Genomic DNA, 13529 nt, shown 5'->3' on the forward strand with positions numbered 1-13529 from the left:
GTTAATTTCTTGGTTGTCTTGAATGGGATGGGATGCCATCTTCTAGAATTTACCTATGTCTGCCTTCAACCCCTGGTCCCTCTCATCCTATTCTTAGTTGCTATTGTTACTGTTCTTACATTTGCTTTTTTTGGATTTGCTTTTTCTGTTTGTGACCTCCAACCTTTTTTTTTGGATAAGTCTTTTGCGTTTTGGGGTTGTCTACATCTTTTGTGTCTGATGCCACTCTTCACAAATATTTTTGGGCACATTAAGTTATTGTAAAGATGTAGACGTTAAAAATAAAGTATAAACCTCACCCAAAACATGAACTCCAGATAACTACTGATTTAGAACAATTTTATTTTTGAATCAGAAGTGGGTCTTGGTGATATGGATCAAAATTCGTATCATAATATTTTTGGGCCAAATGTCGATATACAATATGCGTCAATGTTTTTTCTTATACAGTTATCCAGTTCAGTTATATTGTTCTTCTGTTTAATTATATGAATCTAATTGCACAGTAATAACTTGCTATATGCTTTACTTTATAATAGCACAGGCATAAACATAATCTACACATTATCCCAAGAAATGCATAAAAGCAGGAAAGCCAGTTCTCTGAATGTATTTAGGTAGTGTAGGAGTAGGTGCTTTGAATACTTTAGTAGATCTGCTGTCCATAAAAAAAATTGAATATTGAAGCATTTTTATTTTTAATCTGTTTTTTTTTTTTTATTTTATTGATTTTATTTAAAGAAAATATTCCATACAATCAAGTCCAACTTGATAGATCAGAAATCAGACCTCGCTCAAGAGAACGAGGAGAGCCAACAGCACAAGCAACCCTTTAAAAACACAAAGAAAGGAGAAACTGCCTTTTCCCTGATGTAAATGCTTATTCTAACATTTGATTCATTAGGTCTTACCATATTTTGAAAGTTTTGAACAGATCCTCTTAAGTGAGGATTTTCATTTTTTCCAGTTTCAAATCATATACAAAAGTAGTTAACAACTGACCAAAAAAAAAAAACTTCAAAAGAGCATGTTTGAAACATTTTTAATTTTAAGCTGTGTTTTGTGAACAAATAAACCAGGGCAAGAGCAAACAGATCTGCATATAACATTCTTTTGTTCTGTGTCATTCTGTCTGTAGCCACACAATTTCCAAATGATAAATATCACATTTGTTCTTTTTGCTACTAAATTGTTCGAACTGCACTACCCACTTCTGCCTCTGTTCCATCCATTGTTACTAAGCAGGAGATGAGCTTTAGTCACAATGCCCACATTTTCCACTGAGCCCAGAGGGATCCAAGTTATTGGTCATTTTGACCACGTCACTGATCATGCCTGCTACAAAAAGCAACATGACTGAGCAGCATCATGCTGCCGAAGCCATTGTGATATCTCAGTATACAAAACCAACTATTCTGCACTGTTTTTTTGTTTTTTTTTTAAAGTCAGTAAGAACTGAAAAATGAACTAGTAATTTATAATAATGGGACAGAAACTGGGGTGGCCTTGCACATGTTGTTTACTCGGAACTAACAAATCCAAATCATCGTTAGAAAAGGTATAATCTAGGCAGAGACTCGGCGCTAGTCCATCAGAGGACAGGTGGGGAACGTAAACAATGAGGCAGAAACACTGGAGCTTATCTTGGAAACCACGGAACAAAACAAGTGCAAGATGATGTAAGAACTCTGTATACTATATATAGCATTTGTTCTTTTTTTATGCAACATTATATTTTTAAAGCTGCTTTGTGACAATGCTTGTTTAAACCGCTATATATATAAAATGACATGTTAGCTCTAAACAAAGTCAAAACTAATTTCCTTATACACCATAGATCTACAGTAGTGCTTTCTGTCATGTTTATTTGTCTGAAGTTGCCTTGCTACGTCTGCCCACTGCTGTTGACGTCACATGTTGCAGTTGCCCGATTAAATGAAAGTTTAATTAATATATCACAATAGTTTTATTTTCAAGTGATGTGTTAAAAAAACATTGTTCATATTGTGGCACTCAATATATTGCCCAGGCCTAGTAAGAAGGAATACTATTTAAATGGGGGGCGGGACAGGTAAGAGAGTAAAATTTTGCCAAAAAAGATTGTGAACATGCTTGCTGACTGCAAAATATCAGAACTCTTGTTTAATAATTGGGCCAGTGGGAGTGTATTCAGCAATTATTTATTTTTTTTTTTTTTTAACAAATGAACAGAATAGTTTCTGTTGTGATTCTAATACAAATGTTGTATTGGTAGTCTTTGGTTGTTCTTGATTAAATAGTTGCTGCAGATTTTGAATTAACTGTTGGTGCTGTTAGTTCTTATTGTAAACAAGTAAATACAGGTAAATCTCATAGGCCAGACAAAATCAGTTGCAGAATTGTCAAATATGTGCAGACCAGTTATCACACCCTTAATACACAAATAAGAAACTGTTTCAGTGGTTGGGTGTTTGTGAAATGGTGCCAGCCTTTTGGAAAAAATTGATTATCCATATTCAGAATAAACCAATGCTATAGCCAGCAATGTCTTTTTTGAGAAGATCTTTGAATGAACTCCTCTCACAGATTGCACAACTCTCCTGACTGAGGGTGATAATGCTCTGGAGTAGAGTCTGTGACTGGAAAGTGTTTTTTTTTTGGTTTTTTTGTGTCACAGCCTGCAAGAAAGATGTATTTTTACTTTGTCATCCTTAAAAAAAAATATTAAAACCAACACATCACAAGCTGGTAATTGAGAAAAATACTATTTGTTTTTTTAATTTGATTCTTCATTGCTGCACATGCCATAGTATTACTTCCAACAGGAAATGTAATAAAAGAAAAAAAATCCCTATAAAAACAACAGTGTTTCAAGTATAGTGATAGAAATGATTACACAATACAACATTAAAATTCCTTGTTTCTTACATTTCAGTGTAATAGTATAAGCAAAAAAAAAGGTTAGCTTTGCTTGATGTTTGTGATAGAACTGCAACTCATGAAAATGTTGTAGCCCAATGGAAATAAATGTTTCAAAGAATCTACAATCTGCTTAAAAAGAAAGCATACAAAACATAAGGAAAGACATTTATTAAAATGGGATAACCTGAACTACAGTAGAACACTGTTCCTCTGGAAATGGGACTGGTCAATGGCATAATTATCGACATTGCAATCGGTAGAGTTGATTGAGTATGGGGGACCAATAGTGACTGCATAGTTGTTGTTTTGCAGGGCTTTGTTATTAAAATACTTGTTCGCTTGACAAAGGCATAAAAAGTTTAATGGTGTTGTAATACCTACATCTTCATAAAGCTTAGTTTTGACTTGTGAAGCTTACATGCTTAACTTGTCTCAATGATAGTGATCATATATTAATTCAATTCAGTCTCAAGATGAGGGCTAGATTTAATTTTTCCTTTAGGGCCCATCAAATTTTATTTGACGTTACTGGGAATGGCTACGACTTAGAACCTTTAACTTGATATTCTTGTTTAATGTATAATGAAAATTGAAAAAACAAATTACTGATTCATGAAGATTTCTCATTGTACTAGGTACAAAATAATACATTTGATTTTTAAAGCCATTTTCTGTTTCATGATTATCCTGTTTGTGACATCTGCTCTTTTGAGTATTTTCATTTTTGCAGCATTAAATGTAAGAAGATAAGTTGTTTATAGTTATTGCCCTAGTTTTCTCTTTAGGGACATGAAGGTGGAAGGTGGACGCCAGCGTCACCCATCTGGAGGAGTAGGTGCTAAGGAAATGGTGATTGGGCTTGAGGGTGTTGAGCTGGGAGCTGATGGAAAGGTGAGTATTTTCTAGTAAATGTATTTTCTTGTGAAACAGAGTTTTACTTTCACCTGAGGACAGAACATTTTATATTAGTATACAAATGTTTTAGTTGATGTGCATCTTGTTTTCTTTAAATTCAGCACACTTCTGTATTCTGGAATAACATGAACATTTGTAGTAAACTGTGTGTGCTTTTGCAGTGATTCCTCTTTATGTACATTACATAGCAGAAACAGTTTTTTGGGGGATATGTGGTAGCAGAACCAGCCCTGATTACAAAATGCTCCATAGAAACTGCTGAGATCTAGCCACTTTTGGTATTTTAGATAAAACTTTTCATTTTGCCTAAAGTACTGCATTAGCAGTACAGGAAGCTGCCAAAACAATAAATGTAAAAATGTATATTGCACTACTGTGCTCCTGTCTTTTTATTTACAACTTAACAAACACTTGAAAGAGAAAAAGAAGAGTTTTTTTCAAAGCAGGTTAAAAATATAAAGATAAAAAACGGGAAAGTACTTGTGCTTTCAGTATTTTAGTTTTTGTTGGTACACTTTTATCTCAAAAGGTGTTCAGCTTTACCCTCGAGAAGCATATAATGATTAAAAGCAGTTTCATAATAATTCTACCCTTTGACTTCAGTAGAGTTTTTCTAGTAAGGTGACTGGGCCCTGGTGCCTTTCCAGGCCGCATTAGAAACAAAGCAGGATGCATCCCTACACTCACTATAGAGCAATTTAGTGTTGCTAGCCAACCCAGCAGTATTTATTTGGATTTTGGAAGCATACAATTATGAACATACTGAGAACGTGCAAATTTTCGACAGAAGCAACTCTGCCAATAAAAGTTAGCCAATGAAAGGTGTCATTTCACCCTACTTTCTCCTGTATCATAAAATAGTATTTTATTCCTAAGCTTTTGATTCCTACCAGGAATCATCAGGCTTGAAAAGAAGAACATGCAAATAATAAACAAGACTTTGTGACTAACACCCTCCTAACCCCACTTCACCAATCCCGCCCACATCCACCTATCCTCCCCTCCTTATTTGGTATATATTGCCTTGGGTTCCTGTAAGTCTAATCAGTTTCTTCTGATGATGCGGACTCCTGGTAGAAATCGAAGGCTTAGGAATAAAAAACTATTTTAAGATATGTGATTTATTTCCTCCCTGTGTGGATTTCCAGCTACAAATGTACAAACTGTGTCACAGGCCTAGGAAAGTTAACACATGAATTTTTGCAATAAATATGGCCTGTTAATGCATTTCAAAAATACTGTAGCACCCAGGGCTGGCAACGAGGCAAACGCCTCAGGTAAAGCTTTAGTCTGGGTGTCATTTTAATTTTTTTTTTTAACATTACGAAACAATAATGCAAATAATTTAAGTGTATACTCAGAATTACATATACATTCAGTTACTGTATTTATATACTAACTTTAATGTTAAATTAAAGATTTACCATTTTGTTTTACGTGTTTCACAACTATATGCTACGTCAATACATACGTAGCATTGGTGTTCATTTTCTTGATTTATACGTACTGACATAGGTGGGGGGTGGAGGTATGGCAGTCCTGTTGTGAAGGTAAAAATTACACACTTTTTTTTTTTTCCCTATTTCATATTTCTGTAAGAAGATTGAATCAATATCTTATCACATAAGTGCTAAATAAGTTCTGTTTGAGTGGCAGTAAAACCAAAAACTCTAGTATCTTTTTATTTAACTCACTAATCTGCCACCAGCTGAGAGTGCTAATTGCCCTAATATAATCACAAAATTCCACAAAATAAAAGTGTAATGATTATCCCTACCCATGATTCAAATTTGCAATATCTTGGCTAATTTATGCAAACAATGCAACATAACCATCCAAGTAATGCATGGTGTCAGTTTAAGTGAGACAGCAGTACTGGAGATCTTTTGTAGTGTGCCTAGAGCAAAGGTGTAGGCAGAGCAGTGGTTTGTATCTATTTTTCTGTGGTGGCACACTTTGTAACCCAAAAATCAAAAAGGCACACCACTATTCTACCACCCGCAAAAGCATAAATTCTATACACTTGCTAAACTGCCCAAAGATGCGGGATGGGAGCAGCCAAAAAAGCAGCTCAGAGATTGCCATTCACAAATACACCACTTAGTGTGCATTTTGGATGCATTTTCCAGCTGCTTTGTCCCTTTCCCTGCACACATAGGCAGTCCTCACTCTACCTCACTCCATTAACCTAGGATCAGAGGCAACTTGTATGCCCTTTGTCACTGGGCTCTGTGAGAGTTGCAAACGTGCACCCAGGCGGATGGACCCCCGACGTCCTGGCTGCTAAAGTGCTCTTTAAGTGCTGTGTCTGCAAAATCAATCACCGCTTGTCAGCTTCTCTAGGTAGTCCAGTCCTCCTTAGACAGGTCTCAACTACCTGAGGAGCATGTCTCTCTCAGGTCACAACCCAGGGGCACTACACTGTTATTTCCATGGTGCACCAGTTGAAAAACACTTGTGTAGAGTGTAGTTATCAAGTAGTTGATTCTGATGAACAATTGAGGATAGTATTTACAGAGTTTTAACACAAGTTTTAATGTATGTCTTTTAAGAGATGCTTATTCTTTCAATTAACTCGGCCTTCAGCAGTGCATTTCAATTGTGTCATTTTTACTTTGGTACATCTGTGTCATATGTAAGGAATCCATTCCCGGGAATGAAACTGCTGTAATTCCCAGGAAACCGGGAATGGGCAAGCTCACATATATAGCGTGTAAAAATCGATCAAGAAATAACAGTTATAGTTGAATATAGTTAAGTGGCACTGTATTTTGGCCCACGGTGTAGTGTGTTGTAGATTGTTTCAATCAAAGAGCAGCAGTCGTCAGTCTCCAGGCTCCGACTAAGACTGCACTCTGCAGCTAACGAATGCCGGGACCGGGCAGACTTCATTGACGTCTGTCAGACAACAGCTTTGAACAGCAACTTGAAATTGCAATACGTCAGTCTGTTGCATCTGCATTATCTGTGCCAAGAAACTTGCCATCACAGAATGATGACAAGAAACTGGATGCATCAGTAAAAGCTGAAATGGCGGTGTTTCAGAGCAACGGCAAGTGCGGGCGTTGTTTTGAACAAGTGTATCAGTATCTGATCAGGTAGTTGCATTCAAAAAAAAATTTTTAAACGTTAGTCTATCATATATCCTATATATGGCATTTTCCACTTGATTGACATACAGGGCGGCCAGTCTGAGATCTCTTTTCTAATAACACACTGGTCATCCCACATGCACCAATATAATCAGATTGTGATTCAGACTACGAATGCCATGAATGTAATTACCCTGACCTACATGCTGTCAAATAAACGAACCACACGCCGTGGCTTTGCCTCTGACGTTCGAGGTTCGATTCCCAAGAGGGGGTGCAGTGAGTGTGTACGCCTGATGAGCCCAGAATTAGGGCGAAACACGTGTCGCATACTCTTTGCATTATTTGACAGTAAAACTTTGCAACATTCTATGATCTGCTTCTTGCAATTGAAGAGAGCACCGTGGATGATTTTCGCCGACACAAGCGTTACCTGGTAGATAACCACCCATACAATCAGATTGTGATTCAGACTATGAATGCCATGAATGTAATTACCCCGATCTACATGCTGCCAAATAAACAAACCACACACAACGTGGCGCAACATAAAGGGCGAAACACGTGTTGCGTACTCTTTGCATTATTTGACAGTAAAACTATGCAAAACTGTACTAATAAAAGGCAAAGCCCTCACTGACTGACTGACTGACTCATCACTAATTCTCCAACTTCCCGTGTAGGTAGAAGGCTGAAATTTGGCAGGCTCATTCCTTACAGCTTACTTGCAACAGTTAAGCAGGTTTCATTTTGAAATTCTACACGTAACGGTCATAAGTAAATCCTACTTACAGTATATACGGCCATAGCCTGCAGCTCGGTCGCTGTGTGTGGTGGAGTTTCGTCCCCCATCACCATGCCTCCTACATAGTTGGCTGCCTGTCTATATTGCGTCCCCGATACCCACGCCTCCCATGTAATTGAGTGCCTGCCCATATAAGGCCATCTATCAGCAGCAATCCAATAGACACACTGCCACTAAATATTCACAGGCAAATCAAAAAGTTAATACCGGGTATGCCTGTTAAACATCTTACATTCACGAGTAGTGATTTGGGTGGTGAGATGTCTATCGAGGTGATCACTGTAATATTTATATGTCATTGAAATGTATTACTATCAGGCATGGTTTAGGCACCTATGTCATCAGGAAGGCACCAGATAAAGGGACCTCAAGGTTACTATTATCGAAATTAATTTAGAGCATGGATGCTGTGAATGCAAGAGCTGTAGTAAACAAAGTTCCCCTGCATACTTTAAAAGAAAGTCTCGCCATCATTTCATTTTTCACAATTTGTGAAAACAAGACATGGTGTCAGAATAGAGGACAGTCATGGATTTTGTTGGAGTTCCCTCGCCACGAATTGACTGGGATTCTCTTAACCTGCCGGGAGAATGGAAAAAGTTCCGACAGCACGTGGAGCTGATGTTTTGTGGCCCGCTAAAAGGCAAAGACAAGAGTGAGAAATGCAGCTACCTGCTCCTATGGACTGGGGAAAAAGGAAGAAACATTTTTAACACATTGACTCTCACGCAGGAGGAAGCCAAGGTACTGAAAACGTATTATGACCGTTTTGAGGCGTTTGTCATGCTTAAGACGAATACGATATTCGCGAGATACAAGTTTAATGAGAAGACGCAGGGTATAAACGAGACATTTGATCACTTTGTAACAGAGTTGAAATTGCTAGTGAGGGACTGTGCTTATGCAAACTAAGATGAGATGGTCAGGGATAGACTAGTATTTGGCACAAACTCAGCAAAAGTGTGAGAGAAACTTTTAAGTACCGGGTCTTAGCTAACATTAAATAAAGCTGTGGACATCGCAAGATAGCACGAGATAGCACAAGCACATCTGAGAACCTTCAATGCATGTACTCTGAGCGGCTCACGTGAACTGACTGAACGTAGTACGCAGACAACAAGCAAGAGCTCCAAAGAGCGCTGAACAAAAAACGCATTACACAATTGAGAAGGCAACAAAAGAATATGAAGCGAGTGACGCATACAAGCATATTCATAAGTGCAGCTACTGCGGAAACAAAGCACATGGTGGAAAAAGTCAATGTCCAGCTAAAGGAAGACAGTGTAAAAAATGTGGTAAATTGAACCACTTTACTAAAGTTTGCAGGACTGGGAAAGGTAAACCCATGCATGCAGTGTGTGATGTCTCAGATAAAGAGGAAGACGAGCTGTTTATTAATGCAGTAAGAAAGGAACAACCCTCTGAAGCTGAACAAGCCTTTGTAGTCATATCAATAGGAAAGCAAGGTGTAAAGCTTAAGTTTAAATTAAGTTCATAGACACGCTGCCGCTAAATATTTGCAGGCAAATCCACAACTTAATACCAGGAATGCCTGTTAAATTTCACGAGTATCAATTTGGGTAGTGAACACTTCGATGAATGAAACCTATTATCTTTACAACGGTTAACAAACACAGAATGTAACTTGAACACAACATGTCCTCCAAATACAAACCTGATTGAAAGAAATAATAATTATCAAATCCTTGATGACGGCAATACTCATAACAGTGACAAAACAATTACATTGACAATCATGTTACATTATTTTTAAAATGTTTCCTTTTCTTTTTCATAACTTCTTTAACACACTCCGCTACTCCATGTATTTTGCTAGTATATGGTATTTTATTAGTATATATATTATATTATATTATATTATATTATATTATATTATATTATATTATATTATATTATATATATATAGAGAAAGCAAAAAATGACAGCTTTTATTGGCTAACTAAAAGATTACAATATGTAGCTGAGGCAACTTGGGTCCTTCTTCAGGCAAGATGTAATCACAAGCCATGTTTACATCTTGCCTGAAGAAGGGGCCTGAGTTGCCTCGAAAGCTTGCATATTGTAATCTTTTTAGTTAGCCAAAAAAAGGTGTCATTTTGCTTGGCTTTTCTCTACATTCATAAGGGCTAACACGATACAACACCCTAGTACTATATGTATGCATGCCATTTCTAATGTAGGTAGATCATTTTGACCTGGTCATTTTAAAAGTAGCTCGCAAGCCGAAAAAGTGTGGGCACCCCTGAACTAGATACATGTACTTATATGACAGCATGAACTGCTTGTAGATAAGGTTAGTCTTTTATTGGTGTCAACATATTGCAGTAGTTTTATTAAAAATAAGTGTCAGTCATTCTAAAATCGTTCACATGTGAGATGCCCGTGCACTGTGTCATCCCTGGGAGCCCGGGATTCCCGAATTCCCCTGGAATGGATTCCCTAGTCATATGCTATGCCAATTTGATATTAATACATTGGCCTCATTTTCTTTTTCTAAAAGTTCAGGTTTAAGGTCATTGTTTAAGTTTAAAGTATGCCATTCATTTTTTTTTTATTCCCTTGTGTTGATTCTACATTAAATTTGTAATTCAGTGTTTATTTACTTCATGATTTATGTATTAATTTTATAATTACATGTTTTAATGTTAGAAGAGATTAATTGTACATATGTGATTAATTTTTTTTTGTTTCCCAGTCCTCTTATATATTTATATATGTAAATTGTGTATATGTAATTAAAAAATTTTCCTTTGTTGTTTTTGTTTTTTTCCCCTTCTCTCAGACTGTTTCGTATACCCAGTTTCTTTATCCCACCAATGCCTTGAGTGTGAGAAGAAACACCATTGATTCAACTGCCTCTTTCTCCCAGTTTCGCAACACAAGCCATCGCAGCCTTAATTTGGCCAGGGCCAACAGTGCTCAAGGGAGCATTGATACAGGTACATCTGTCTGTTTTGTTGAAATCAATGTTTAAAAAAAAATGATTTATTGAGAGGCAACTTAAAGCTGAGAGAAATATTTTAGAATTAATATTTAAAACATTTTCTTAATACGACATACATTGCTTTGTGTTTTTATCATAAAATAATTCATAGTATCAATACATTAGTTTATGTTAATATTGCAGAAAATATCCATTTTAAACTACAGCATTACAGAAGCTTTTGTACTTTGTACTTTGAACAGGTTCTTTTTTTTTTTTTTTATGTTTATTTTTTAATCTCGGCCATTGTGTTAAGATGGTAACTTTCAGAGACTTTGCAACCTTGTAACCTTTAAGCTGGTGTTTAGGCACTCTGCTAACTTTCCTCTGTCTGAAATGTAGAGTAATTGTAGTGCCTGGAAGCTCTGTTAAATGTTGGACTTTTAGTTTTGTTCGGTGCTGGTATGCAGCATTCAAACCAGATTTTAAATGTTGTCTTATTCTTTTTTAAAGTATGGTCAGTCTTTTACTAGAAGGTCCTAAATTGAAAGGTGGAAAGAGGCAAAAATACAGACCGTTGTTGGCTTGTTGTGGACACTATGATTTACAATGCATAATTCATGTGCTATACAGGCCTTTACATTGTTAATATAAAAATCACTTTTTATTTAAATGTATTATATTGTTTATAAAATTTTCATGCCAGGTTATTTGTTTCTTCTATCTTAGAGTAATGCATTTTCATGTGCGTTCAAACTTCGTTAACTTCAATAATCAAATTAAACAGGTACATGTTTTAATTATTATGCTGTTCCTCTTCTGCAGGGAATGACATTGGAGAATTTTTAGAATATGATCCAAACCTACTGGATGACCCACAGTGGCCCTGTGGAAAACATAAACGGGTGCTCATTTTCCCATCCTACATGGTAAGTGCATCTGAAGAAGCATATACAAAATAGTGTTATTGAAATTTGTGAATGAAGGGAAAATTACTTAAATTCTCATTATACTAACTGTGGTGTCAGCATTGTCAAAAGGTTTCGCTCTTCTATCTTTTTATCTTTATAGCTAACCATGTCACAGGTATTGCCTGTAGTAACCCTTCAAAGTGACACCTTCCCCCAATATTTCTATAGACAGCATGTACGGCAATCAGATTAATACTTGGAAAGTCATTGTCTATATAGGTTTTATCTCACATTGGGAAATTTTCAAACTTGTTTTGAAACTTTGAAATAAACAAATGATCTGTCTTATGAAAGAGCCGTTCTTGGCAAGTACAGACCATTTGTTATTATACATACCAGTCTAAAAATGCTGCCTTTATCAGTAATGTCATTTTGTAGTGGGAGACAGTGTGTTTGTCTTTTAACTGCTTTGTAATTCAAATTATTCAGACCCTCATATCTTGTATCCAATTATGATTTTCTTGACAGCAACAACTCATGTTTGTGGTCACACCTGCTTTTATTTTTCATTCTTATCATATCTGCTATAAATCAGAAGCAAGACATTAGTTTTAATTATTTTTAAAGCTATGGAGGTCCATTGACATGTTACCTGTGCACAAAAGAATGTAAAGTAAATATGCCAATATATAGTGATTGCACATTTTGATATGCAAATTTCTTTACTCAAACTATTATTCATTATGCTCGTAATCCTTCAAAGGTAATATGTAGCCCTTGAATTACTGAAAATGATAGTTTATGTATTAAAAAGATCTGCGTTTTTGGAACATTATAATGTACTTTACTGTAGATAGTGATACTTCTAACTATAAATTTTATTAAACGTGTGATGATTGTGTTACTATAAGGAATTCCACTCAAATGCTGGACAAGCTTTTTAACTTTGTATTTTAAAATTAACAACTGTATGAAAAATGAAATGCATCCTTAGGTTTGTTTTAAAATTTAGTAGAGATCGTTTCCTGCATTTTTTAGCTACCTACTCCTAGATCCTAGAGCAAATTATTATCTCTTCCACATGGAAATGCCTCATACATGTAATTATTTTACCATTTTCATGCATACAGAGCCCATCAAAAAACTCCCAATTCCAGTACCTCCAACCCTTACATCCATACAGTATGATATAAATATGACCTCTAGCCATTCCTAATTTTTGAAATATTCTCAGATGCACATGAATAATTTTGAAGGTCCTGGCATAACAACCATTTCTAGGTCAGCACCAAGATTTCCTCTGCTCTGAGGCACTTTTTCGTTTACACTTAGCCTTGTATAATAAACTGCTCAAAAAAATTAAAGGAACACTTTGAAAACACATCAGATCTCAATGGGAAAAAGAAATCCTCCTGGATATCTATACTGATATAGACTGGGTAATGTGTTAGGAACGAAAGGATGCCACATCGTTTGATGGAAATGAAAATGATCAACCTACAGAGCCCTGAATTCAAAGACGCCCCAAAAATCAGAGTGAAAAAATTATGTGGCAGGCTAGTCCATTTTGCCAACATTTAATTGCAGCAACTCAAAATTGTACGCAGCACTTTGTATGGCCCCTGTGTTCTTGTATACATGCCTGACAACATCGGTGCATGCTTCTAATGAGATGACAGATGGTGTTGTGGGGGATCTCCTCCCAGATCTGGACCAGGGCATCACTGAGCTCCTGGACAGTCTGAGGTGCAACCTGGTGGCATTGGATGGACCAAAACATAATGTCCCAGAGGTGTTCTATTGGATTTAGGTCAGGAAAGTGTGGTGGCCAGTCAATGGTATCAATTCCTTCATCCTCCAGGAACTGCCTGCATACTCTCACCACATGAGGCCAGGAATCGTCGTGCACCAGGAGCCACTGTACCAGCATAGGGTCTGACAATGGGTCCAAGGATTTCATC

The 13529-nt window shown here is 36.5% G+C and overlaps 1 protein-coding gene across 1 annotated transcript in view; it reads left to right on the forward strand.

The window, feature by feature from the left end:
- cables1 (Cdk5 and Abl enzyme substrate 1) overlaps positions 1-13529 on the forward strand; it is a 97072-nt gene that overhangs the window by 50570 nt on the left and 32973 nt on the right. The window contains exons 5-7 of the mRNA XM_039754731.1: positions 3687-3792; positions 10517-10673; positions 11483-11586. Coding sequence (XP_039610665.1) covers positions 3687-3792; positions 10517-10673; positions 11483-11586 — 367 coding nt within the window. The remainder of the gene's footprint in view (positions 1-3686; positions 3793-10516; positions 10674-11482; positions 11587-13529) is intronic.

This window comes from Polypterus senegalus, chromosome 5 (assembly GCF_016835505.1).
Source record: "Polypterus senegalus isolate Bchr_013 chromosome 5, ASM1683550v1, whole genome shotgun sequence".
Taxonomy (NCBI): domain Eukaryota; kingdom Metazoa; phylum Chordata; class Cladistia; order Polypteriformes; family Polypteridae; genus Polypterus; species Polypterus senegalus.